The 24,104-nt window shown below is 36.5% G+C and overlaps 2 protein-coding genes and 2 non-coding genes across 7 annotated transcripts in view; 2 read left to right on the forward strand and 2 right to left on the reverse strand.

Moving 5' to 3' along the window:
• LOC126976967 (protein FAM50 homolog) overlaps nt 1–24,104 on the forward strand; it is a 278,663-nt gene that overhangs the window by 111,262 nt on the left and 143,297 nt on the right. The window lies entirely within an intron of this gene.
• Nucleotides 1–24,104, reverse strand: part of LOC126976951 (phosphatidylinositol 4-phosphate 3-kinase C2 domain-containing subunit alpha) — a 77,214-nt gene that overhangs the window by 10,562 nt on the left and 42,548 nt on the right. For all 4 annotated transcript variants that reach the window (XM_050825553.1, XM_050825554.1, XM_050825552.1 and 1 more), the window contains exons 20-29: nt 23,242–23,421; nt 22,492–22,649; nt 21,083–21,170; nt 18,221–18,350; nt 15,798–15,953; nt 12,854–13,004; nt 9,699–9,855; nt 7,166–7,299; nt 3,198–3,305; nt 1,528–1,728 (exon numbers count right to left, since the gene is read on the reverse strand). In XM_050825553.1, coding sequence (XP_050681510.1) covers nt 1,528–1,728; nt 3,198–3,305; nt 7,166–7,299; nt 9,699–9,855; nt 12,854–13,004; nt 15,798–15,953; nt 18,221–18,350; nt 21,083–21,170; nt 22,492–22,649; nt 23,242–23,421 — 1,463 coding nt within the window. The remainder of the gene's footprint in view (nt 1–1,527; nt 1,729–3,197; nt 3,306–7,165; nt 7,300–9,698; nt 9,856–12,853; nt 13,005–15,797; nt 15,954–18,220; nt 18,351–21,082; nt 21,171–22,491; nt 22,650–23,241; nt 23,422–24,104) is intronic.
• On the reverse strand, nt 4,820–5,023 carry LOC126977150 (small nucleolar RNA U3). The gene has a single exon (XR_007732155.1). It is a non-coding gene; the product is annotated as a small nucleolar RNA U3 (small nucleolar RNA).
• LOC126977149 (5S ribosomal RNA) lies at nt 5,848–5,966 on the forward strand. Its single transcript, XR_007732154.1, has one exon. It is a non-coding gene; the product is annotated as a 5S ribosomal RNA (ribosomal RNA).

Below are 24,104 nucleotides of genomic sequence, written 5' to 3' on the forward strand. Positions count from 1 at the left end.
CACTTTAACTGTTGGTCATTGAATAGAGAATACGCATAAGACATGTAGCCCTAAAGGTGAGAGTACATTTATTTTATAGCAACTGTACAATATTGTATATTTTTATTGAAAAGAGCGCAAAAAAAAAGAATGCTGGGAGAGTTTCTTGCGCCGCTTCTTCTCTCTCAGAGCGCCATTTGTTTCCGAAGCGGTAGTAGTATCTAGTAGTATAAGAAATGACATCAAAAAGAATTCTAAAGGAATCAATTTTGAGAAAATAAATGCCTTTATGCCTTTACACTCTTAAGTTGGACTAGGTGATGTATTGTAGGAAATATATTAGCCGACAGGTGATACCTTACAGTACAGGGAAGACCTTGACCAAGACATCGTCTCTTCTTAGTATCGACACTTTTGCTTGAAATTATGCTAACATTTCTGTACCTACTTATTTTATTTTTAAAATCTTGTCATTCTTTGGTAAAAAACTGTTTAGACAAAAGTTCAAGTCAATACAAATAATAAAATTAGAACATACTGGCTTATACGATCTGAAAGCCCGAAAAATGGGTGATCAATTTTGAGTTGCCAGTTTAGCTGGTTTAATATTCGAAATACTTTTTTTATGACATCAAAGGACGAGACGAGCAGGACGTTCAACTGGTGGTAATTGATACGCCCTGCCCGTTACAATGCAGTGCTGCTCGGGATTCGGGCAAAATCCGAAAATAGTGAGCGGCACTAAAATTACGCCCGTCACCTTGACACAAGATGTTCAGTCTCATTTACCCAGTAATTTCACTAGCTCCGGCGCCCATCAGACCGAAACATAATAATGCTAACACATTACTGCTTCACGGCAGAAATAGGCGCAGTTGTGGTACCCATAATCTAGCCGGTATCATGTGCAAAGGAGCCTCCCACTGGGAGAATCGGATATACGTACATTGAAATGTCAAAACCGACAAGGATGGCACTTGGATGATGTGATTTTCAATAAATAAGATCTTTATTTGTAAACTCAAATAAAAAACTAACAGTTTTCATTTTTGCCAACCATTCTAATTGTTAGCAGTATTTTGGTCAGTTCATAGGTAGATAAGGTCTTCTGACTTCACATCTCATTTTTTTTCATGGAAAAGGAAGTCAAACGAGCGTACGGGTCACCTGGTGTTAAGTGATCACCGCCGCCCACTTTATCTTGCAACACCAGATGAATTACAGGAGAGATGCCGGTCTTTTAAGGAATATGAATGAATGAATGAATGAAAACTTTATTAATAGCAAACACAAAGCACACAGAATAATAATAAAAGTAAAAAAGAACTTACAGTGGTAAAAAAAAATTATGAACTAATAACATAAAAATAATACAAATGACAAAAAAAAGCAAGTATATGCATAATATTATAGGAATTATCTTAATTTAAAAGTTCTGTGTAGCAGCTATTGTTATTAAAAGGAGCTCACTCAGCGTCATGTTACGTTGGTATAATACCAACACAGCCCCTTGGTTGATTAGGACGAAAAATTAGTAAGTTAACTCACGAGTGCACTTTAGCGAGCGGGAAGTGCAGGCATATCTTCTGGTAGAGCTCCGTGAAGTGTTTGTATGAGCGGTAGAGTACAGCGGGCGTAGCCTGGCCCAGCCGGAACACACGTACGGCGTACACGTAGTGCTTCTCCGGGTCGTAGCGCTTCTCGTAGCTGAGGCACTCCACGCGCACGATCCTCCCCTCTTGACACATGCTGTTGAGAACGACCAATCATTGGCGACTTTAGTGTCCGTTCACACAAACCGGCTAGCAGATCTTTAACAACACGTTTAAAACAGAGTTTTGAATCAATGTAATAAGTTTAATGAATTTGGCGTTAATTTGCGGAAATCCATAATTATCCAATTTTTTTTGAGTTATCTTGAGTGTAAGTTCCGCTTATATTTGTCTTCAATCAATTCGACACGTGATTTCGAATCAGTAAAAACTATAGCCTGTATAGCCGAGTGGTTAGCGATCCTACCTACTAAGCTAGAGGTCCCGGGTTCGAATCCCGGTAGGTGCAAGCATTTATATGATGAATATGGATGTTTGTTTCCGAGTCATAGATGTTTAAATGTATTTATGTATGTTTAAGTAAGTATATTGTATTAAATAAGTCGTCGTCTTGCAACTCATAACACAGGCTATATATGCTTAATTTGGGTCAAGATAATTTGTGTAAAAAGTGTGTCAATATTATTATAGCATGAAATTGTAATTTTTTGAAAATTGTAAATAATCTGAAAATCTTTAACTTTTATTATACCTTACCTACCTAGTTAATATTATTGAACTCATTAGAATTATATTAAACTAGCTGACCCGGCAGACGTTGTTCTGTACATAATAAATAAAATACTGTTTTTTTTTATGAATTTGTCAATAATATTTCATGACACAAGAATAATTCCGTAAAATATGCTCCCTTTTGTTATAATGAAATTGTTTCACAGCAGAATTGTCAAACAGTACGTCAATAAATTCTCTCACAGAAAATATGTCCATATAAAACAAATATTTTAATAATAATATTATGGGTCTCATATTAAAATAAAAAGTATCCTATCCCTCAAGTTGGACTAAACTGCACTCCATGAAGTAATACCCACTTAAATCTGTTCATAGTTTAGGAGTCCATCGCGGACAAACAACGTGTCACGTAATTTATATATATTATGATTAGTCAATTAAAATTCACGAGAACATTTATCACAAATACCTAATAATTTCAATTTTGATCATGACTGACGTGATATATAAAAAAAAAACGCCAATAAATTTGAAACAAAAACGCATTTCTGAATTATACACATGTATCAACGATCCCGCAACCCCTCTTGCGGGTGCAAGAAAAATTGGAATTTCGTAAAATTCGTTCTTAGCTGACTCTAACGCCTAATGGTTCCAGAGGTATCATGATGAGTGAAAACATTGGTGGAAATATCTTAAAAATATATAGATAAAAGATAGATTATTTATTAAATAATTTATACTTCTAGAAAGAACCTCTTGCGACTAGACAACCGATAAAAACAGACCAGGTTTATTACTTTAGTGTGTTTGACAAGCTACGTCTTACACTCGCGATTTTATATGTCACTTTGTATAAGCATGCCTTCATTGCTCAAAATAGATCTTAAATCACAGTTCACAGTCTATCTTGACATATAAAAAACTTACGTGTAAGTTCGCGGCATAAAGGAGAGCAGTTCTGAAGAGTTGCTCCCTTGGTCTCCGCTGGCCCTCAGCTGCGCCAGGTTGTGCAGGAAGAAGTTGATCGGAGTGAACCTGGACACAGAGATAAATACACGGTTTATTGCGAGTGAAACAATTAAAGGACGCGAGTTTACGGAGGAATTCTTTGGATAAATTCAGCAGCCGTAATTCATCACCAATCATCACATCAAAATTTCATTAAAATCACACCGAATCCCGCCTTCGCACGACACGCCACAAGTTAGGATATCATCCCCACCATCTGGATGTGTGGCGGTCCTCCACAGTGCGATTTTCAAGGAGCTTTCTTCCTCGTACTACAACGCTGTGGAATGAGCTTCCTTATGCGGTGTTTCCGGGACGATACGACATGGGTACCATCAAAAAAGCGCGTACACCTTCCTTAAAGGCCGGCAACGCTCTTGTGTTTTCTCTGGTGTTGCAAGAGAATGTGGGCGGCGGTGATCACTTAGCACCAGGTGACCCGTACGCTCGTTTGTATTCTATTCCATAAAAAAAGCGAATGTCGCTCGCACCACGCACATTTTTTAACGCACGGCTTATTTATGGAAATATAAATTAGACGTCGCTTCATTGTGTGTCTTCTACCGCATTTATCACGGGGAGTGTTGTTGACTGTTTCACCTGATTCCTGCCGCCCACTCTATTGTGCGGTTTTCAAGGAACTTACTTCCACGTACAACAACGCTGTGGAACGAGCTTCCTTGTGCGGTGTTTACGGGACGATAAGACATGGGTGACTTAAAAAAAAATATCCTGTGATTCCTCTGGTGTTGCAAGAGAATGTTGCAAGGCTGAAATGATGCCCAAAGTATTCCACGCGGACTAAGTCGCAGGTAAAAGCTATTGTTTTGAGACATATTTGGGTGATTGTTTACTGGGAATAATAGTAATTAAAACTATTTTCTGAGTACAACAAAGGACCTAGCCAGATTCTGCCCCACCAATTTACATCATTTTCACAAAATGTAATTATTCAAAAATTATGTAATTAATATAACCTTATGACCATTTAAAATTGAATAAATAATACAACATTTGCCGATAGAAACTCTAATAACTCAACCTTTAAAAGGCATTTATTTTCTCAAAATTGATTCCTTTAGAATTCTTTTTGATGTCATTTCTAATAACTACTAGATACTACTACCGCTTCGGAAACAAATGGCGCTCTGAGAGAGAAGAAGAGGCGCAATAAACTCCCTCTTCTCGTCGACATCCTATTTCTAAGACGACCATTTGCATTACTTTCTACGCATAAACTATCAATAAAACGACCTAAACTATTTGGTAGAAAAAAAAAATCCTGTTGAATATATAATAAAAATAATGGTATTTATTTTAATTGATTATCATATGTTGTTAAATTTTTAAGTAAATCACACAAAATTATAAGTTATATATATTTGTATGAAAAATATAACTTCGCGCAATTGTTTTGAAAGTTAGAGATCCGGATAAGAGTCTTAAAGTCCAGATTAATATGTTTTATATTTATCTAACAATGAAGACTCCGGAACTCTGCCCTTTGAACAAATTTTATAATTTAAAGTATTTAAAAATAGGCCACTCAGACAGCGACAACACCCCACGCCCCTCTACAAGTAGAGAGGTGAACGATCCACGAGGGCTAAGATCCTTAGGAACTTGCCTGCCTCACGCTCAAGGTGCCGCGCCACACTTCCTCATCGTGACCGTCTACTCCTCACATAGTGTGAAGGTTCTCGTGAAGAGCTTACTATAGAAATGATCCTATGAAGTAAGGTCTTAAAAAAAATTGCGCCACCAGAAACGACTGGCCATATCTGCATAAATAGTGTCAGCGCGATTTTGCAGGCCCAATAAAAAATATAACGACATCTAGCGATAATTCTTGCATTTTAAATAACCATTTGGTTCGTTGGCGTAAAACAAGTAACGAATACTATGATATATCAGTAGATGGCGCTGTATTAAAAAGTTCACAAGTAGAGTTAAAAACATTCTACGCATGTGGCTGTAAGTGGCTTATAACGAGGTCACTACTCGGTTCGAGATAGGCGAGAATTGTTCAATGCGAATGGCACGATAAAGGCGATAAAGTTCAGCCAGGTTATCATAACTGAATGTGGTTTGGTGGTGTATATAGCTACTATTGCATCAATTTAAGTTTAATCTAATAATAAAAACATTATATTATATTTTTTGCAATAATTTATATGCTGATGTGATCGAACGATGTTGGAAGTTAATCCACGAGTACTATTTACAATCTGATAATCCCGAACTAACTTATATGAAAATCATATTTTAGTCTTCAACTTTGCAAGTCTGTTAACAATGTCAATAGTTGGTTTGTTTATCTGATAATAATTGAATTGTTAGTTGATTAAGTTACATTATTTATTTAATATTTCTCTACTTCATCTGATTATCTGTATAACATATTATATTAGGTAACATTTTTTTATGGAAGAGGAGGACAAACTACCCTGGTTTTATGTATTGTATATATTTGCATTTCGTTAAATCATGCTATAAGAGTTGAATGATAATATTATGAAAATAATTCATTAACAATACTCTACGGTTCATAATTTTGACTCGAGCCTCCGCCAACGTCCATACCACGTTGAATACACCGGTTCTCGTCCGATCACCGAAGTTAAGCAACGTCGGGCGCGGTCAGTACTTAGATGGGTGACCGCTTGGGAACACCGCGTGATGTTGGCTTTTTTTCATTTGAACAATTTTACACTTTTGACTTGTAACGAATTTATTTAAATATATTTTCCAGAGGCCAAAAAGCATTCCAAAATTTTGGTGTAATGCTAAAAATCTCTCGGAACATTAGCTTTTGACTTTAGATTTTCATTTCCCTGTATGCATATATACGAAATATGTATCTTTGTCAAACAACATTACCATTTATTTACAAAAGCAAGAGATATTTATCCGAGAAATACAAGAAACGGTGACAGACTGGTGATTGCACACAAATTTCATAATGCATCCATTAATTAAAAATTAATAAACTCCCTCCAAGCTTACGCGTATTACCCGTCCAACGATTTTAAAGGATTTATTTATTTATTATTTATTAGAAACACATCATATTGGGATCAAGCTCCAAATAATATTATAAAAATAAATTAAGCAGGTATAGAAATGTTAAGATAAACCTATAACACAGATGTATCGCAGCATTAAATTATCGTGACGAAAAGTGTCTTAAAAATATACGTAGAAACATAATGACTAGTCCATAATATATGAAAGTAAGTATATTTGTAAATTATTTTTGTTTGGAAACCATACAACAGGCACTCACATAGAGTATTGTTCATTTGATGGCAAACAACGGGGAGTGGCCCGAGGCATCTCCGATCGGCTTGATTCTTTGGCGTTGCGTAGCGATGTCGATTCTCTCTGCATCAGCTACCGTATTTATCACGGGGAGTGCTCAGAGGAGCTATTCGGGTAGATTCCAGCACCCGAATACCACCACCGGACATTACGTCAAATGCTAAATACCACCCGCATCACGTTGACGTCTGGTATTCCACAACCGCGCGTTTTGCAAGAACAAGGTGGAAGCACTTTCCACTAGGTATAAGGTATATATTACTAAGGTATATTCGGACGTACTTCACAGACATTACATTTTGAGGAATTCGTGTTTAAAGTTGAATAAATATTAGTGTATTCCATACATGTGGGTTGGGCTACTAATTCATGATGTCATTTAAAGTTTAACATTCTGCCATTTTTTGTCAGTCCGTAAAATATATGAATCACGTGACCAGTTTTGTGTTCTTAACTAAATTTCGACATCATTGTGGTTTGGAAAGTTTTTCTGGAATTAATTAGGTCTCGTGACTTAATCTTAAAATAAGCTGAAGTCGAATAAAGATTATCTTAGATTGACTCACTTGCTCTTAAGCGACGAGTGTATGAGGCGAGCGAACGCGGCTGCCGCCTCTGCGTTGGTGGCCGCGGGCAACAGAGCGCTGCGTACGTAGTTGACGGCCGCACTTGTCACTCCCGACACGCCTGACATTGACATCTGCCAATGTCAAAGTTATATTATAACTATAGTCGGAATTATGGGTATGTTCCGATATGCACTGCGACCACTGTACAGTGTGACGTCAATTTAGTGTACTGTGAAGCCGTTCCTTTATAGCCAGTTATATTGGTTACTATTTAAAACGGAACGCAATCCCGTATACTGCCAGCCGAATTTTTTGACGCAGCATACAAATGAGTGTATTAAAGTTCTTTAGTTCATTAAAAAGAAAACTGTTGCTGGAGTACTGTCAAAAAAAATTTTAATTAAGACTAGGCACTCGAGTGGTTTTGACTGATCACGTGATCAAAGTAATGCGAGTACATTACCTCGAAAACGCCAGTGCTCACAGTAGAATATGGCGGCGATTTATGACGTCATATATTTCCCTAGAGTACTGCGGCAGAATACTGGCAGTCCAATACGGAACGAATTTTTCTACAGTTATAGCACTGTGTAGTGCTCGCAGTGCATATCGGAACATAACCTATAATTCGAAATCAAAAATGTAAACAATGGTGTTGCCAACATTTTTTATTGTGCGTTATATACTAAAATATCATTTTAAAATTATAAGTATATTCTTTATACATATAATTAAATATTGCACAACGTTTTCTCTTTGTAATATATTAAAAATACCTCAAATATTTAAATTGTAAATTTATTGTGCTTTGCATTGACCAATTAATCAATTCCGATTCGTCGACATCAAACTTTTCAGACCCGAATCAGAGAAACAAAGACATTTGTAAATATTATATATTTATGATTTATGTATTATTAATCAAAATAAGTTTATTATTAAACTACCTAGGAAAATGTTGATAAACTCTGAATTGTCATTTTGACAATGACATGTCTTTGTTTACATTTTTGATCTTGAATAACATTTCGGAGTATAACACATGAGAATCTATAATCCTCTTCATTATCGTGTCGCACTTTGGTATGCAACGCCAAAGTATTTTGGAATACGTTGGATAATTATATTGTATAGGCAGATGATGCCCCATAGCTTCATGTGGGTCAAAAATATCATTTCAAACAGAATAAAAACATACCTAATTATCACCTAACTCGTAATTAGAATAATGTAAAATTTTTAAATATACTGAAATACGACTTTTGGGAAAAATAATTAATTTGAAAAATATAGTGAAACTTGTTAACTGCAAACAATTGGCAGTTCGCTATCAGACGACGAAACATAAACACAATTAAATTAAGCGGGGGAATCAAACAAATGATGTCACTATGCAACACCATACGCTTCAGTTTTTTTTATGGAATAGGAGGAGAAACGTACGGGTCACCTGGTGTTAAGTGATCACCGCCATCCACATTCTCTTGCAACACCAGAGTAATCACAGGAGCGTTGCCGGCCTGAACGTTGCGTGATTGTCTCTTCATAGTTAATAAAATCAACGGTAAGATAATTTGAATGGGATAAGAGCGCTTCCAGATAATTTATATGGTTGAAAATGAGTATGTTCGGTCTCACTCTAAAACTCTTAAACTGTTTTCAAATTAGATTCTTTATCACATTGTACGCAGTAAAGTCTAAAATGCTATATCTAGGATCATATTACCTGCCTAATCAAATCAATGAAAAATTATTATATCGTCGAATTTGTGACATCGATGTGTACTTGCAATTAAAAACCTTAAGGTGATAAACATTATTAGACCGCGATTGAACGTCTATTGTATTGCAACCACTGATGCTCTCAATAATTTATTTTTTATGTTTAACTGAGAGCAAACTTCAAATAAAACAACCGCTATGAAAGACATTACTATACCAGTGGGAGGCTCCTTTGCACAGGATGCCGGCTAGATTATGGGTACCTGGTTGTGCCGTGAAGCACTAATGTGTAAACATTACTGTGTATCGGTCTGAAGGGCGCCGTAGTAAAAAAAAATCACCGCTCCATACTTATGTTTACCTGGTGTCTATGTTTTTTTTTATGAAAATATGGGACAAGACGAGCAGGACGTTCAGCTGATGGTAATTGATACGCCCTGCCCATTACAATGCAGTGCCGCTCAGGATTCTTGAAATAAACCAAAAATTCTGAGCTGCACTACAATTGCGCTCGTCACCTTGAGACTTAAGATGTTAAGTCCCATTTGCCCAGTAATTTCACTAGCTACGGCGCCCTTCAGACCGATACACAGTAATGTTTACACATTAGTGCGTCACGGCAGAAATAGCCGCCGTTGTGGTACCCATAATCTAGCCGGCATCCTGTGCAAAGGAGGCTTCCCACTATGTAGTAACACGTCAGAATATATCAAGGTATACTGGCATCTGATCGCCTGGTACCAAAACAATGTATAATGCTTCCTATCTCATTGTCTCTCACGTTAAATCTTCAAAACTGTGTACATACGAGTGCAAACAGATCCAGTATATGATCGTGGTGAGCTCGCACGATGTTGAACGCCATGCAGCACAGCTCCACGAAGTGTTGGAACCTTTGAGTGGGACGCTCTCCGCCGTTTATTACGTAAGCCATATCGTGGGTTAGGACGAATGGCGCACGATCGCTAGAATAAAATAATATAATATTAAATAAATCAAAGAACAATAGCGAAATTTTACCTGACTATAGGAATAACCGTCTAAGGTTAGGATAGTTACAACAAAAAAACTTTGTAGATAAATTGACTTGTTAGATAAAATTGTATTGCAAAAGGAACCGGGGAAATAAATAAAATATTTATTTCATTTTCACATTATATTCTGTCACAACTATGAAATCACATCCATTTTAGGTTACATCAAGGAAATTGACATTATGAAATCACATCCATTTAGGTTACATCAAGGGATTGATAGTCATATTGACATATGACTGACAGCGATGAGCGAGTGATCAATGAGTTTCTATTTTCTATACCTGTCACCTATGATCTACCTAATGCTAATAATACCTATCAATTATAGTTACCGCTGTTGTCTTGTTTGGTGCTTTCTTTATTTTAATAAGTAGTTTCTATTTGACCTGGCTTGGTTTTGGACTTGAATAATATCTTTCTCTCGTTTTAAACTCTGAACCTCATTTTGAACTACTTCTGCTCTGCATTACCGGACTATGATATGCCCCACGGTTTGGACTAACGTACGCTGTTTATATAACAATAAACAAAATAAAATATTTGCTTGTTTAATTTACTGCTACCTACTTCTACAAAATAAGAACTTCGATTGAGAAAAAGCCATTAGGAAACTAGGTACTTATTTTACCAGTTTTTTAAGATTATAAAAATGGAAGTACTTAGTTTAAAAGTCGACCCGAGCCTTAAATTCGGGCGTATGTTAGGCACACTTTAGAAGTACCTACGACTATGGATTGCGCATTTGACTTCCCTTTTATAAAATTACTTATAAAGCTATGGACAACCAACTCTGGTTTGTTGAAAATAAACTGTTATTACCATTGCATCAAGTAACAAGTTTCCATTTTATCATAATGGTGTTATTCAGTGTTATTGTTGTTGGAACATGTTAGTTGGAATATAATAGATAAGTATAATATAGTTAGAACGGTAAAGTAATAAAAATATAAACCTAACCTAAAAACTCAAACAAAATAATCATTTATTTCTCCATTATCCCGGTTCCAAATTAAAAATGAATAATGTCAGTAGATGCAGAAAATTATAGATAATTAATTAGTACACGTCAGTTCTTGAGACGCTTCCATTCAATTTCAAATATTTTATAGTATGAAACTTCGCCATTGTTCTTTGTAACCAAAATTTATGAAGGACGCGGGTCTCGAACCCGCCACGACTCAGGTTCCATCCGAGCGCTTTAAAAAAAATAACAAATTCTTTACATATGAAAGAGCGACATGCCAAGTCAATTTCCTTATATGCAAATATTGGGGTTGAGCAGCTTATCAACTGTAAAGTAGATCCTGTAGATGAAGCCACAACCTGAGAGTTGAACAAGACATACCAAGATTTACGAACCATGTGTAATTTGAACGGTTGGTTCAGTTGTTAAGAGCCCTTTGTTCATAAATTTTGGTTACAAATATAATTTGTATAATTAATCCCAGAAGTATCACATTATTAGATATCACATTAAAAAAAAAATATTCTTCAAACTTACATAATTATATTAATAATATAAAATAGTGAAGTAAAAAAGTATATGCGAGTTTAAATTTTATGGGCTTAAAATTTCGACAAAATCAAGTGTCCCACAATTATTGTGGCATCTAGGTATAAAATATTAAGTATAATTAATCTCAAAGGCCTTATAAAATTGCCATATAAAAGGTCTACATTTTTGCTTTTTTTTTATGGAATAGGAGGACAATCGAGCGTACGGTTTACCTGTTGTTAAGTGATCACCGCCGCCCACAGTCTCTTGCAATACCAGAGGAATCACAGGAGCATTGCCGGCCTTTAAGGAAGATGTACGCGCTTTTTTTGAAGGTACTAAGGTAAGGTAAGGTAGATTGCTTCTGGGAATGCTTCATTATCCACTATGTATATACCACTTAATAAGAAACACAAATATAATAAGTTGGAAATCACCATTAATTGATTTTTGCTTATTTTTTAATATTCATAAGCATTTACTATAATTTAGTTATTACATTTAGTTTAAAATTGCGTCTCCCTGTCATGTCATTCTGTAGTGACAAAGGTAACATAAAACTAACGGGCTCACAAATAAACTAGGTATAAAGTTATACCTGAGAATAAACTAAGTATATGGAAAATGTTGACTATCTTTCACAATACTGTAAATACAATGATAATTCTGAAGTTTTCCGAATGTCAGGCAGCCTTGCAAATAAACGCGGGATACGTTACACGTGAGGCACACTAAAAGTTTGCAATTCTAGCTAATTGGAACTATTTGACTTTCAAATGTTATATTTTTTGAAACGTTGCAACCTTCTTAGTAATAAAAGAAAAAGCGAGTGCCGAGTGGTATTCTAGCATTTGTTTACCCAGGGTGTTAAAAAAGTTTGCGAAAGACGACCAAAAGCCGCGCTAACATCATGACAACGCTTCTTTACACACGACCAACAAAACTAAGTCATTTTTAGCTTCCGAAAAAGTACAACTCGTCTCCCATCCTACCCATAGCCCCGACCTATCACCCTGTGATTTCTGTATTTTCCCCAAAATCAAAGATTTGATGAGAGGTTTCACTTTTACCAATTCCGAAGAGGCAGTGATAGCGTTCAATCAGCACGTAGAAAACATGCCTTCAGATCTGTTTTAAAAATCGGTTCGATCGCATTAAAAAATGTTTAAAATGTAAAGGAGAGTGTTTTTAAAAGCAATAAAAATAATATTTTGGTTATAACATGTGACCTACTTACTTCAGAATAAACCAATCATTATCAAAATGTCTATTTGTAAACATTTTTATATATTCTTGGGTTGTTCTCGGGTAAAACTTTATACTAAGATTATTTTATTTGTAAGGCCGCAAAAGTTTTAAACTTGGAATAACTTTACTTCGCGTTTATTAATAGCACAGGCAGTGTTGATTACAAGATGGAGTTGTGGGTACCGTTTAAAGTTGCCGAACATCTGCGCGTCTCCGAGGAACTTCCCGAAGTCGATGTGGAACAGGTGGCCCGAGGTCTTCAGCATGATGTTGTCGTTGTGTCGGTCGCAGATGCCGAGCAGGTACGTCGCCACACTGTACCCGGCACACGACGCTGGAATTACACGACATTTTGTTTATATTCTTAGGTGTGGATTTAGTGCTCGACCGACGGTAAGCGCTGACATCGGTCAAGCGTAACGCGTACTTGTACGCGCTGATCATGTTACGTTTAGTGCTCAGCTGACAGCAAACTTGATTGCGCGTGTACAACTGCGAAGAATAATGCGTCCATTTTAAACCTTGGTACAGGATGCCGGCTAGATTATGGGTACCACAACGGCGCCTATTTCTGCCGTGGAGCCTGCCCTGCTCTTCTCGTCCCTTATTCTCATATAAAAAAAAACCCGCGTCGTTCATAAATTTTGGTTACAAAGAATTGTATAAAATTACATTAATTTTATTCTAGCGATCGAGCGCCATTCGTCCTAACCCACGATATGGCTTACGTAATAAACGGCGGAGAGCGTCCCACTCAAAGGTTCCAACACTTCGTGGAGCTGTGCTGCATGGCGTTCAACATCGTGCGAGCTCACCACGATCATATACTGGATCTGTTTGCACTCGTATGTACACAGTTTTGAAGATTTAACGTGAGAGACAATGAGATAGGAAGCATCATACAGTGTTTTGGTACCAGGCGATCAGATGCCAGTATACCTTAATATATTCTGACGTGTTACTACATAGTGGGAGGCCTCCTTTGCACAGGATGCCGGCTAGATTATGGGTACCACAACGGCAGCTATTTCTGCCGTGAACCAGTAATGTGTATGCATTACTGTGTTTCGGTTTGAAGGGCGCCGTAGCTAGTGAAATTACTGGGCAAATGAGACTTAACATCTTATGTCTCAAGGTGACGAGCGCGGTTGTAGTGCCGCTCAGAATTTTAGGGGGTTGTAAGAATCCTGAGCGGCACTGCATTGTAATGGGCAGGGCGTATCAATTACCATCAGTTGAACGTCCTGCTCGTCTCGTCCCTAATTTTTATAAGAAAAAAAACTCTAATTTGTGCGTACTACTTACGCTAACGATTACGGAATAAGAGTCGTAGATGATATCATGTTTAACCTTTTATTATAGAGCGTTAAATTGAAGGCGAAATTTATACAATATATTCGAACATACCAGAACAAGAATTTTCGATAAGCGTGTTAGCGGACAGAAGTACGCCAGACCGACAATTCTCGTCAACGGCGACGAAGCTATATATATACGCATTTATATTAACACGTTTTATACGTTTTCATTGTCGGACGTAGGCGCTCACCATCTGTCGAGCACTAAATGCAGCCTAAGGCTCTCTACCAGACGTGAAATGAAACTCTCTATTTCGAAAGAATTTTGACAGGTGATTTTTCCAGAAGTATACTATACTTACTAGTTTGCAGAGAATGCCGGCTGGATAGATACCAGTGGCACAATTTTCTACCACCAAGTACTAGCACCACCAGTTCGCAGGAACTATTTGTGTTTCATACAAATTTGTAACCAATATTTATGAACGATGCCGGACTCGAACCCGCGAACTCTCGGGTTTTATTCGAGCACTATTACCAATTGAGCCAACCGTTCGAGTACGCATGGATCATAAGTTTTGGTATATATTTTTGAAGTCTCAGGCTGCGTGACTCCACTTCTTTGGTTTGAAGGCCACCATATCTAATGAAATTGCTAAGAATTTTCAACATTTTGATTTACTATCAAGTTAACTTCTTGCTCGTAACTGCTTATCATACAACTCAAAACTAAAATGTAGTTTAAAAACATAGCCATCCGAAAAAAGGAAGAAATAATGAATAAATACGAGATACGTTCTATAACAATATGAAGCCCACAAGCAATAAGCGAGACATATTAAATGTATTAAAAAAGTTTAATAATTAGTAACGGACGTTTTGCATTAATTAATGCCGAAAACTAATATTGATTATATTATACTTAACTTTGTGTTTATAAAAATATTAGAAATATTTTACCAAATAAATTACAAAAATCAATTAAAAAATATTTTAAAGGCTGATCCATATGATAGTATGGCTCAGATATAGCAATATCTCCTTATAAATCATTTATTTCTACCCGCATATTTTTATGAAATAGATGAAGCAAGCCGAATTCCACCTTCCCACAATACGTCACAAATTATAATATCATCCCCACAATCTGGATATTTCGCGTTCCTCCACAATGCGGTTTTCAAGGAAATTTATTCCACGTACAACTGTGAAATGAGCTTTCTAGTGGGTAGTTTCGAGGAAGATACGACATGGGTACCTTCAAAAAAAAACGCGTACACCTTCTTCAAAAGCCGGCAACGCTCCTGCAATTCCTCTGATGATCATTTAAAATCGGGAGACCGGTACGCTCGGTTGTCCTTCCAAAAAAATGAGAAAAAAGCAATTTCGGCCCAGATGATTTCTTTCCGAGAAAGTGTTTTTTTTTGTTTTTTTTTTTATGGAATAGGAGGACAAACGAGCGTACGGGTCATCTGTTGTTAAGTGATCACCGCCGCCCACAATCTCCCGCAATACCAGAGGAATCACAGGAGCGTTGCCGGCCTTTAAGGAAGGTGAACGCGCTTTTTTTGAAGGTACCCATGTCGTATCGTCCCGGAAACAACGCACAAGGGAGCTCATTCCACACAGTTTTGTAGTACGTGGAAGAAAGCTCCTTGAAAACCGCACTGTGGAGGACCGCCACACATCCCAATGGTGAGGATGATATCCTAACTTGTGGCGTGTCGTGCGAAGGTGGAATATTTATCTTAGAATATTTTTATAGCTATACAACCTATAAAACTTATATTTCTAGTATCAGATCTCTAGAAGTTATATATGATAGATACCTGTGAAGTTATCCCTGGCGCGCTGGTACTCTAGCTCGGAGGGGTTGTGCTTCGCGAGCCACTCCGCTATCGGCTTGTCCTTGAACGACCCGGTGAGTCCCCACTCCGTCTGGATCGCGCGGAGTGTCTCCGCCTCGGACACTATCTCAATCATTCCTGGAAACAAATTACAATATCCGTTAGATATGGTTGTGATAGAGTTCCAAAATAAAATGAATGAAATGGTGTTCTGGTCCCACTGAAACACTCTGTAAGGTCAGGCTTGTGTCACTCCCCGTGTAGGTATCGAAATTATAGTACGCGCGGCGTATTATTTGTGACAATGAAAAGAATATTCGGGGACCCAGTGCTCTGTGAACGGCTGGATCACTTGGCGTTGTGTAGAGACGTCGCTTTATTGTGTGTCTTCTACAGCATTTATCACAGGGGAGTGTTCCGAAGAGCTGATTAACCTGATTCCTGCCGCCGAATTCCACCTTCGCACGACACGCCAGAAATTAGGATATCATTCCCATCTGGATGTGTGGCGGTCCTCCACAGTGCGCTTTTCAAGGAGTTTTCTTCCACGTACTACAAAGCTGTGGAATGAGCTTCCTTGTGCAGTGTTTCCGGGACGGTATGACATGGGTACCTTCAAAAAAAGCGCGTACACCTTCCTTAAAGGCCGGCAACGCTCTTGTGATTCCTCTGGTGTTGCAAGAGAATGTGGGCGGCGGTGATCACTTAACACCAGGTGACCCGTACGCTCGTTTGTCCTCCTATTCCATAAAAAAAAAACAATTACATACCTATTTATATTAAAGAAAAGCCTGAGCTATTTTCATAAGTTGACCTTATACTAGGTAGGTACAGTATTAGGTAAAGGTGACAACGGTAACGTCGTCAGAAGAGGTAAGAGCCACGCAATAGAAAGGGAGTCAACTTCTAGGTGAATAAAAATGTAGGTTAATAGCGCTGTGCAATCTGAATTGCACCTTATTGTATGTCTCAAGAGTCTCTATTTCTGTAATTGATATTGCGGAGTGGGCCTTCTGTATTTGTACATATTCATTGTGTGGATTGATGAATCTACTGTACCATGACCTACTATGTTGATACAGTAGTAGTCGGCCATGACTGTACTCAATAACTCTTGTTTTTACGTATTAAATTACATTTTGTTTTTGAGTATTTGTAGTTTGAGTATTATTGCTGCATCACTTTACATATATTGTAACTGAAATGATTTGTAAGTCGGTGATTGTCACAATCAGTTTTTTGCCACTTATTCTTATTAAAGCTCAACCCACAAAGGAGGTGAATATAAAAAGAAAAGTCATTTCCTTGACCTGCATGAATAAAGTGATTTTGATTTTATTACCCTTAAGGATTGAGCTTTTGATTACTGTTAGTAAAAATATAATATTAATATATAATATTAATTACAAGTTTAAGCAGAATTGTCAAATTGTAAGTAGAGGTATTTGGTGAGTATTGCATCATATGCAGATTAGGATTATTTTATTGTTGTTTGCTTGAATTCTCGTAACAGGTTTCGTTATGTTCGCTTAAATATCACTGCTTATGGCGGCGACATGGGACGGGTCGTCCCTTTCCCTAAAATATGGCTGACTCATGCGTCATGCTCGTGAACGGGCGCTGCTTGTGGTGGCAGGATGATCCTGTTGCCGGAGACTCGGTTACAGATTCATAGTTTATTATCGCTTATAAAATGCTCACGGAATACATAAATTTATTTACGCTGTGTGTGGATGATGCAGCTACTGTACTCAATAACTTTTGTATTCATTTACATTTCCTTTTATGACTTACTCGTATAAGGCATTGACTATTTGACGTTTAAGTATGTTTGTTGCATCATTTTACATATTATATTTTAATTGAAATGATTTGTAAATCGATGGAAATGTAAATCTTGATATAAAAGAGTGGCAATGTTCATGCTACTTCTTCTCATTAAGCTCAATCAACCCATGTCTATACACTGTAAACAAAAGGAATCTCACCTTTAAGTCGATGACAAATAATCTTTCTACTTCCTTTAATTTTTTTTATGACAATAAGGGACGTGAGACGTGGAGACGTTCATCTGCTGGTAATTGATACGCTCTGATCATTACAATGCAGTGCCGCTCAGGATTCTTGAAAAACCCAAAAATTCTGAGCGGCACTGCAACTGCGCTTCTCACCTTGAGACAAGATGTTAGTCTCATTTGATCAGTAAAATCATTTATACGTATTATAAGAATTTAGTTTAGATTTAACCTCTATTTTGAGCAATGTACGCACACTAACACAAAGTGTCCCACAAATCGCGAATGTAAGACGTAGCTGGTCACGCACACTGAACTAATATTCCTGGCATGTTTTTGTCGGTTGTCTAACAGCAAGAGACTCTATCTAGACGTATCTAAGCAACGAACCTCTCTTGTTGCTGGTCGGCAGCGCTTGGAAGGTAACAATGCGCAGATCCAGCCCCGCCTTCAGCCACAGACTGTCCATCACTTTGATTACTTGGAGCACCAGCGCATCCTGTCGCAAATCATCACCCACCTAGGAAAGAAAAGTCGCACCTTGTAATTTTTTTTACAGTTAAGGCCAAAACCATTTCATTGCCATGGAAATATAGTATATTTCATTACGGGTGCGGAAAGTCTGTCATTGCAAAGAGTTCCGATAAAGGTCTACCCGAGCCGAGGCGCAGCCGAAGGTGAGGGTTGACCTTTATAGGAAGAAGTTACCGCACGTGTACTGAACAACTATTTTTAATACAGTTGCGAAAAAATTAAACAATTTAATAGAATAATAACTCGCAAAGAAAATTTTTGCCAACCGTAAAAGAATATAAGCAGAGATTTTTTTGTTTTTTTTCACCCATTCTGGGTATGCAAAGGGAACGATGCCCATACAGCCAAGTCTTCAGTAGTTTTTCTTTTTTGGTATAAAATGAAACCTAACCTAACTCATTGAATCAAATCATTATAACTGATATTGAAACAAATTAGTAGATTCTTTTTAGAAATATTTGCATGAATCATAAAAACTTCAATGTTTTTTTTTGTAAAAACTTCGTGTTTGGTTTTTTTCTTTTTAATAGTATTTTTTTTTTCAGTTGGGAAAGAGAACGCACGAGTATGTAATAGTCCACATCCCGAACGCTATACAACCGTACAATAAGCCACTTTTTGAGCAACTGTATTAAAACGAATATTTCGTTCAAACATCAACCACAAACAGTAAAGACGCTTAGTAAAGGGCGAACGCTTCCAGATACCACATCATCTGCAGTAGCCAATAGCGATTGTGTACGATATGATCTGATTATTACCTGACCAATTACGACGTGTTGTGATCGTTACTTGACCAATGAGCATTCAGAATTGCGCCGACCCACCTAAGGATAAGGTCGATGCGATGAGATCGCTTACCTAAGTGCGTAAATAAATTGATTTTGTGTTAAAATATTTAATGTACAGGTGCGGAACATTTATGCTTGTATTCTTGGATCATTTATATGTGACAGCTGTGAAAACGTCGAAAACTGTGAAACTCTATTTTGAGCAATGCAGGCACACTAACACAAAAAGATATATTTATCAGGAGTGTAAGACGTCGGTTGTCATGCACACTAAAGTAATAAACTTGGTCTGTTTTCATGCGTTGTCTAACAGTAACAGGCTCTATCTACATTCTAGACGTATAAATGATATTATAAGCTTTTATAATATTATTTATAAATTTGTTGGTTAGAGGGCATCACAATATTAAAACATTACTCCAGTCGATTAATCACGTATTTCAATAAACAAGGGATCTTTATTTAATACTAACTTTTACCCCAGGCTTCTCTCGCTTTAGGTCCTTAAAACCATTGAAATTAAAATAAAAAAAATCATATTCTTTTCTGAACAGGATCTTTAAATGTATTTGTTGCTAAATTAACATTTATCACTATTTTTTAAATACAACTGGAAAACAGCTGACTGGTACATGTTGATAATTTATGAAAGTATTTAAGTAATTCCAGAACTATTTATTAAACAAAAATACACAAACTGACCAATAATCTTCCTATAGTAGGAACAGCAAAAGGTTACATAGCAGAACACAGATTAATATTCAAACGTCAATAAAAAGTACATATATAAGTTCACATAACAGAACATAGATGGCGTGTTGCAATTAAATACTCAACTGAATTGTGAAAATAAATAGAAGCAGATACCTAACTATTTTTAATTTACTTATTTATATACAAGTTGGCGTTCAATGCGTAAGTGTGTTATGTTTATTTTAAAAAAAATAACTAGATGTCTTCTGTTGATTTAAGGCGCATTTACCAAGTTTATTTTTAAACAATACAACTTCAGAATAGATGATACTATACTCATGTGATTAGTGATGATAAACAGAAGTATATAATTACCTCTTTTTTTAATGTATTTATTGGAATGACGGATGGAACACTAGATGGCGTTGGAGGAGAATATAAATATAGTTAAACAAAAAATATTGAATTGAAATAAAATAAATGGTAGTAAAAATTATAATATTTTAAATTTGTTTTTGATGATTTAGCGCTCACAGTTGTAATTTACAAAAAACAACTTGGTAACAGCTAATAATCAATTGGATAGCTAAAATTAACACAAAAGTATATAATACACTAGCTGACCCGACATACGTTGTTCTTTACATAATTAATTAAATACTGTTTTTTATGAATTTGTCAATAATATTTCACAACATCAAGAATTATTTCATAAAATAATATGCTCCCTGTTGTTATAATGAAATTGTTTCATAGCAGAGCCGCCTAACCGTGCGTCAATAATTTATCTCACAGAAAATATGTCCACACAAAACATATATTGGAAATAAAAATAATTATGGGTCGTAAATCCAAATAAAACTATTCTATCTCTCAAGACTGGACTAAACTGTACTCCATGAAGTAATCCCCATTTAAATCCGTTCAATAGTTTAGGAGTCCATCGCGGACAAACAACGTAACACGTAATTTATATGTATTAAGATTTAACTCTTTGTGTTAATGTACCTACAGTAAACGCTACATGGAATTTAATTCGATCATATAAATAGCATTTATGTCACTTGGTAATAATTTTATTTTTATTGACAAAATGTGTCATAATATGTCCATTAATTCCATAGTAATCGGATGAGCAGTTTAGACATGAAAGCGTGACAAACGAACTCACACTCTCATTTATAATATTAGTTAGGATTTTAAAGAAAACAAAAAACTACATTATAAATTTTACCTTGAACATGGCAGGCACTACCGCGTTGTCGACGCCAATAAAGTTCAGCTTCAACGGTAACGTGTTCGATGAGAAGTAGGAACATGATCTGCGGAAAGATATTAAAAAAAAATAGCAATGAAATTACTGCAGCTAATACTAAAAAATGACGTAGAGTTTTTAATTGAATATGGCTGGTTAGCTACTGTCTATGACATGATCTCACCGTTGTAACCAAAAATATTATAAGTATTATTACAATTATTGCAATAATTGATACAAATGATTTAAGTTTTCTTTAGTGTTAATTCCGCCAATATTTGTTTTTAAAACAATTCGACAAGTGTTTCGCCTCTACACGAGGCATCCTCAGGACGTGTTTTCTCGCCAGAATCTGGCACGAGACTTGCATTCTTGCAGTCAGTGTAGAGGCGAAACACGTGTAGAATTGTTTTAAAAACAAATATTGGCGGAATTAACACTAAAGAAAACTTAAATCATTTGTATAATTATGGATTTCCGCAAAGTAACGCCTAATTCAATAAATTTTCTGCTATAATTGATAACAGTTGCATGCATTAATTTAATAATAAATAAAAATAATATTGACACACTTTTACACAAATTATCGTGTCCCAAACTAGGCATAGCCTGTACTATGGGTATAAGACAACGATATATTTAATACAATATACTTACTTAAACATACATAAATACATATAAGCATCCATGATTCGGAAACAAACATCCATATTCATCATATAAATTACACTTAGTAGCAAACAACCAGTTAACAAAATTGAAGATCTTTAATGATAGAAAAAGACATGATAAATCTAACATAATGCAGTTTGTTATGTTTTTAAAGTGATAACCCTCACTTATAGGATTAATACACAAATCAAATTTGAAAAACAACAAAATTTTATGAACAATGCGGGATTCGAACCCACGACCTCCGGCGTTCCGTTCCGGTGCTCTAACCAACTGAGCCAACCGTTCGAGTGACGTCTCGTTATAAAATCTTGTATGCTTTGTTCAACTCTCAGGTTGTGGCTACATAATGCAGTTGTAGACATTGTTACAATTTAGAAGAAATTACGTGATTTCTAGCTTAGTCTGTTTGTGCCAGGATTTGTTTTTTCTGAACTTGCAAGTTTTAGAGGAACACGAAAACAAATCTACAGATTTGCTTAGTGTGGGTCTAGATAATATGTATAAAGTGTGTCAATATTATTATTATTATTATAATTAAAACGTTAAATATAGGAATATAGGTTACAGCGTTGAATAAGTGAACCAGTTACTTAGTGCTCGAATGTGAATTCTTGGACGGAAAAATAAATTTATCGATTTTAATATTTAAGATAATAACTAATATTAAATAATGGCGACAGGTTTACCGTTTGCACTGCATATATCACACTCACTTTATATCAATGTCGTGCACGTATCGGTGTAGCGCGAATGGCAAAGCAGACGGCTCCTGCCTTAAGAACGCAGCTAGCTTCTCTCCGCCCATGTACAGCGCCCTCTGCCGGAGATTTTCTTTTGCACATTTGACAGACATGGCCATCTCTGCTACATTCTGGAAATAAATATAAAAATAACTATATAAAATCGATAGCTATTACTAAGTTACTAAAATAGTGCAGCACTGTCTGTTAATAATTTTTTAATACAAATTCGAAAAAACGGAAAGGTTACGCTTGGCACAATACAACGTGCGGTTTAACAGATAGTTAGAGTACGTGTTTTGCCGCATTTGTATGGTATTTCATTTTTGCCTTCAATGTATGCAGGGTCTGTCAACACATTTTTTTGTGTTTCTTTTTATTATGACAGTAAGCGACGAGACGAGCAGGACGTTCAACTGATGGTGATTGATTGATACGCTCTGCCTATTACAATGCAGTGCCGCTCAGGATTGTTGAAAAACCCAAAAATTCTGAGTGACACTACAATTAAGCTCGTCATCTTGAGACATAAGTTGTCAGGTCTCATTAACAATCGCCCAGTAATTTCACTAGCTACGGCGCCCTTTAGACCGAAACGCAGTAATGCTTACACATTACTGCTTCACGGTAGAAATAGGCGCCGTTGTGGTACCCATCCGGCATCCGGTGCAAAGGAGCGTCCCACTGGTGTGTAGAAAAAGTATTATATTAGGATGACAATACCTTGACCAGCGTCTGTTGCCTGCGCAGCGTGTCGGCCAGCGACTGTCCGCACACGGCGAACAAGGCTCGCAGCACGAGTCGATAGCGCCACGCTCCCGCTCCCACACCCGCTACATCGTCCGCTTCCGCCTCCTCTCCGCTCTCCTCAATAGTGATACCGAGGAAGTCGTCGCCCCCCGCCTGTGCACAAAAAACAATTCAGTGGGTTTATTGTAGGATGCCGGCTAGATTCTGTATGTTCATAAGAACATTGAGGAATTCTCTAGAAACTGTGACATTCATAATGTTAACACGAGGAACAAACATAAGCTTGTTATGCCTACTACTCGGTTGGGTCGAGTTAGTAAGTCTTTTGTTGGGCGATGTATATGCTTCTACAATATAATCCCAGAAAATGTACATACTCGGTTGGGTCAGGTTAGTAAGTTTCATTCTTCTCAGGTCTGAGGTCTCTTTTGAATGGGTGGTAGTTTTTGACGTTCAATAAGTGATTTTAAATCCTATTTTGAATAAAAATATTAGAATTTGAATTATTGTGTGGATTAATGCATCTACTATACTCAATAACTCTTGTGTTTATAAGTATTAATTTACTTTTTTTTATTGACTTACTCGTGTAAGCCTTTCAGTTTTTGACATTTGAGTATTTTTGTTGCGTCACTTTGCATATATTGTAATTGAAATCAATTGTAAAACGATGAAAATGTAAATCTTGATTCAAAAGAGTCACAATGAGATTCCTCCTACTTCTTATTACCTCAACCCTTTACGAAGTAGCGGTAAATTCAATACGAAAGAATATTTTTTTTTGACATTCACAAGTGTCATTTCCGTAACCTATGTGAATAAAGTGTTTGTGAATT

The sequence above is a fragment of the Leptidea sinapis genome, chromosome 43 (assembly GCF_905404315.1).
Source record: "Leptidea sinapis chromosome 43, ilLepSina1.1, whole genome shotgun sequence".
NCBI lineage: Eukaryota > Metazoa > Arthropoda > Insecta > Lepidoptera > Pieridae > Leptidea > Leptidea sinapis.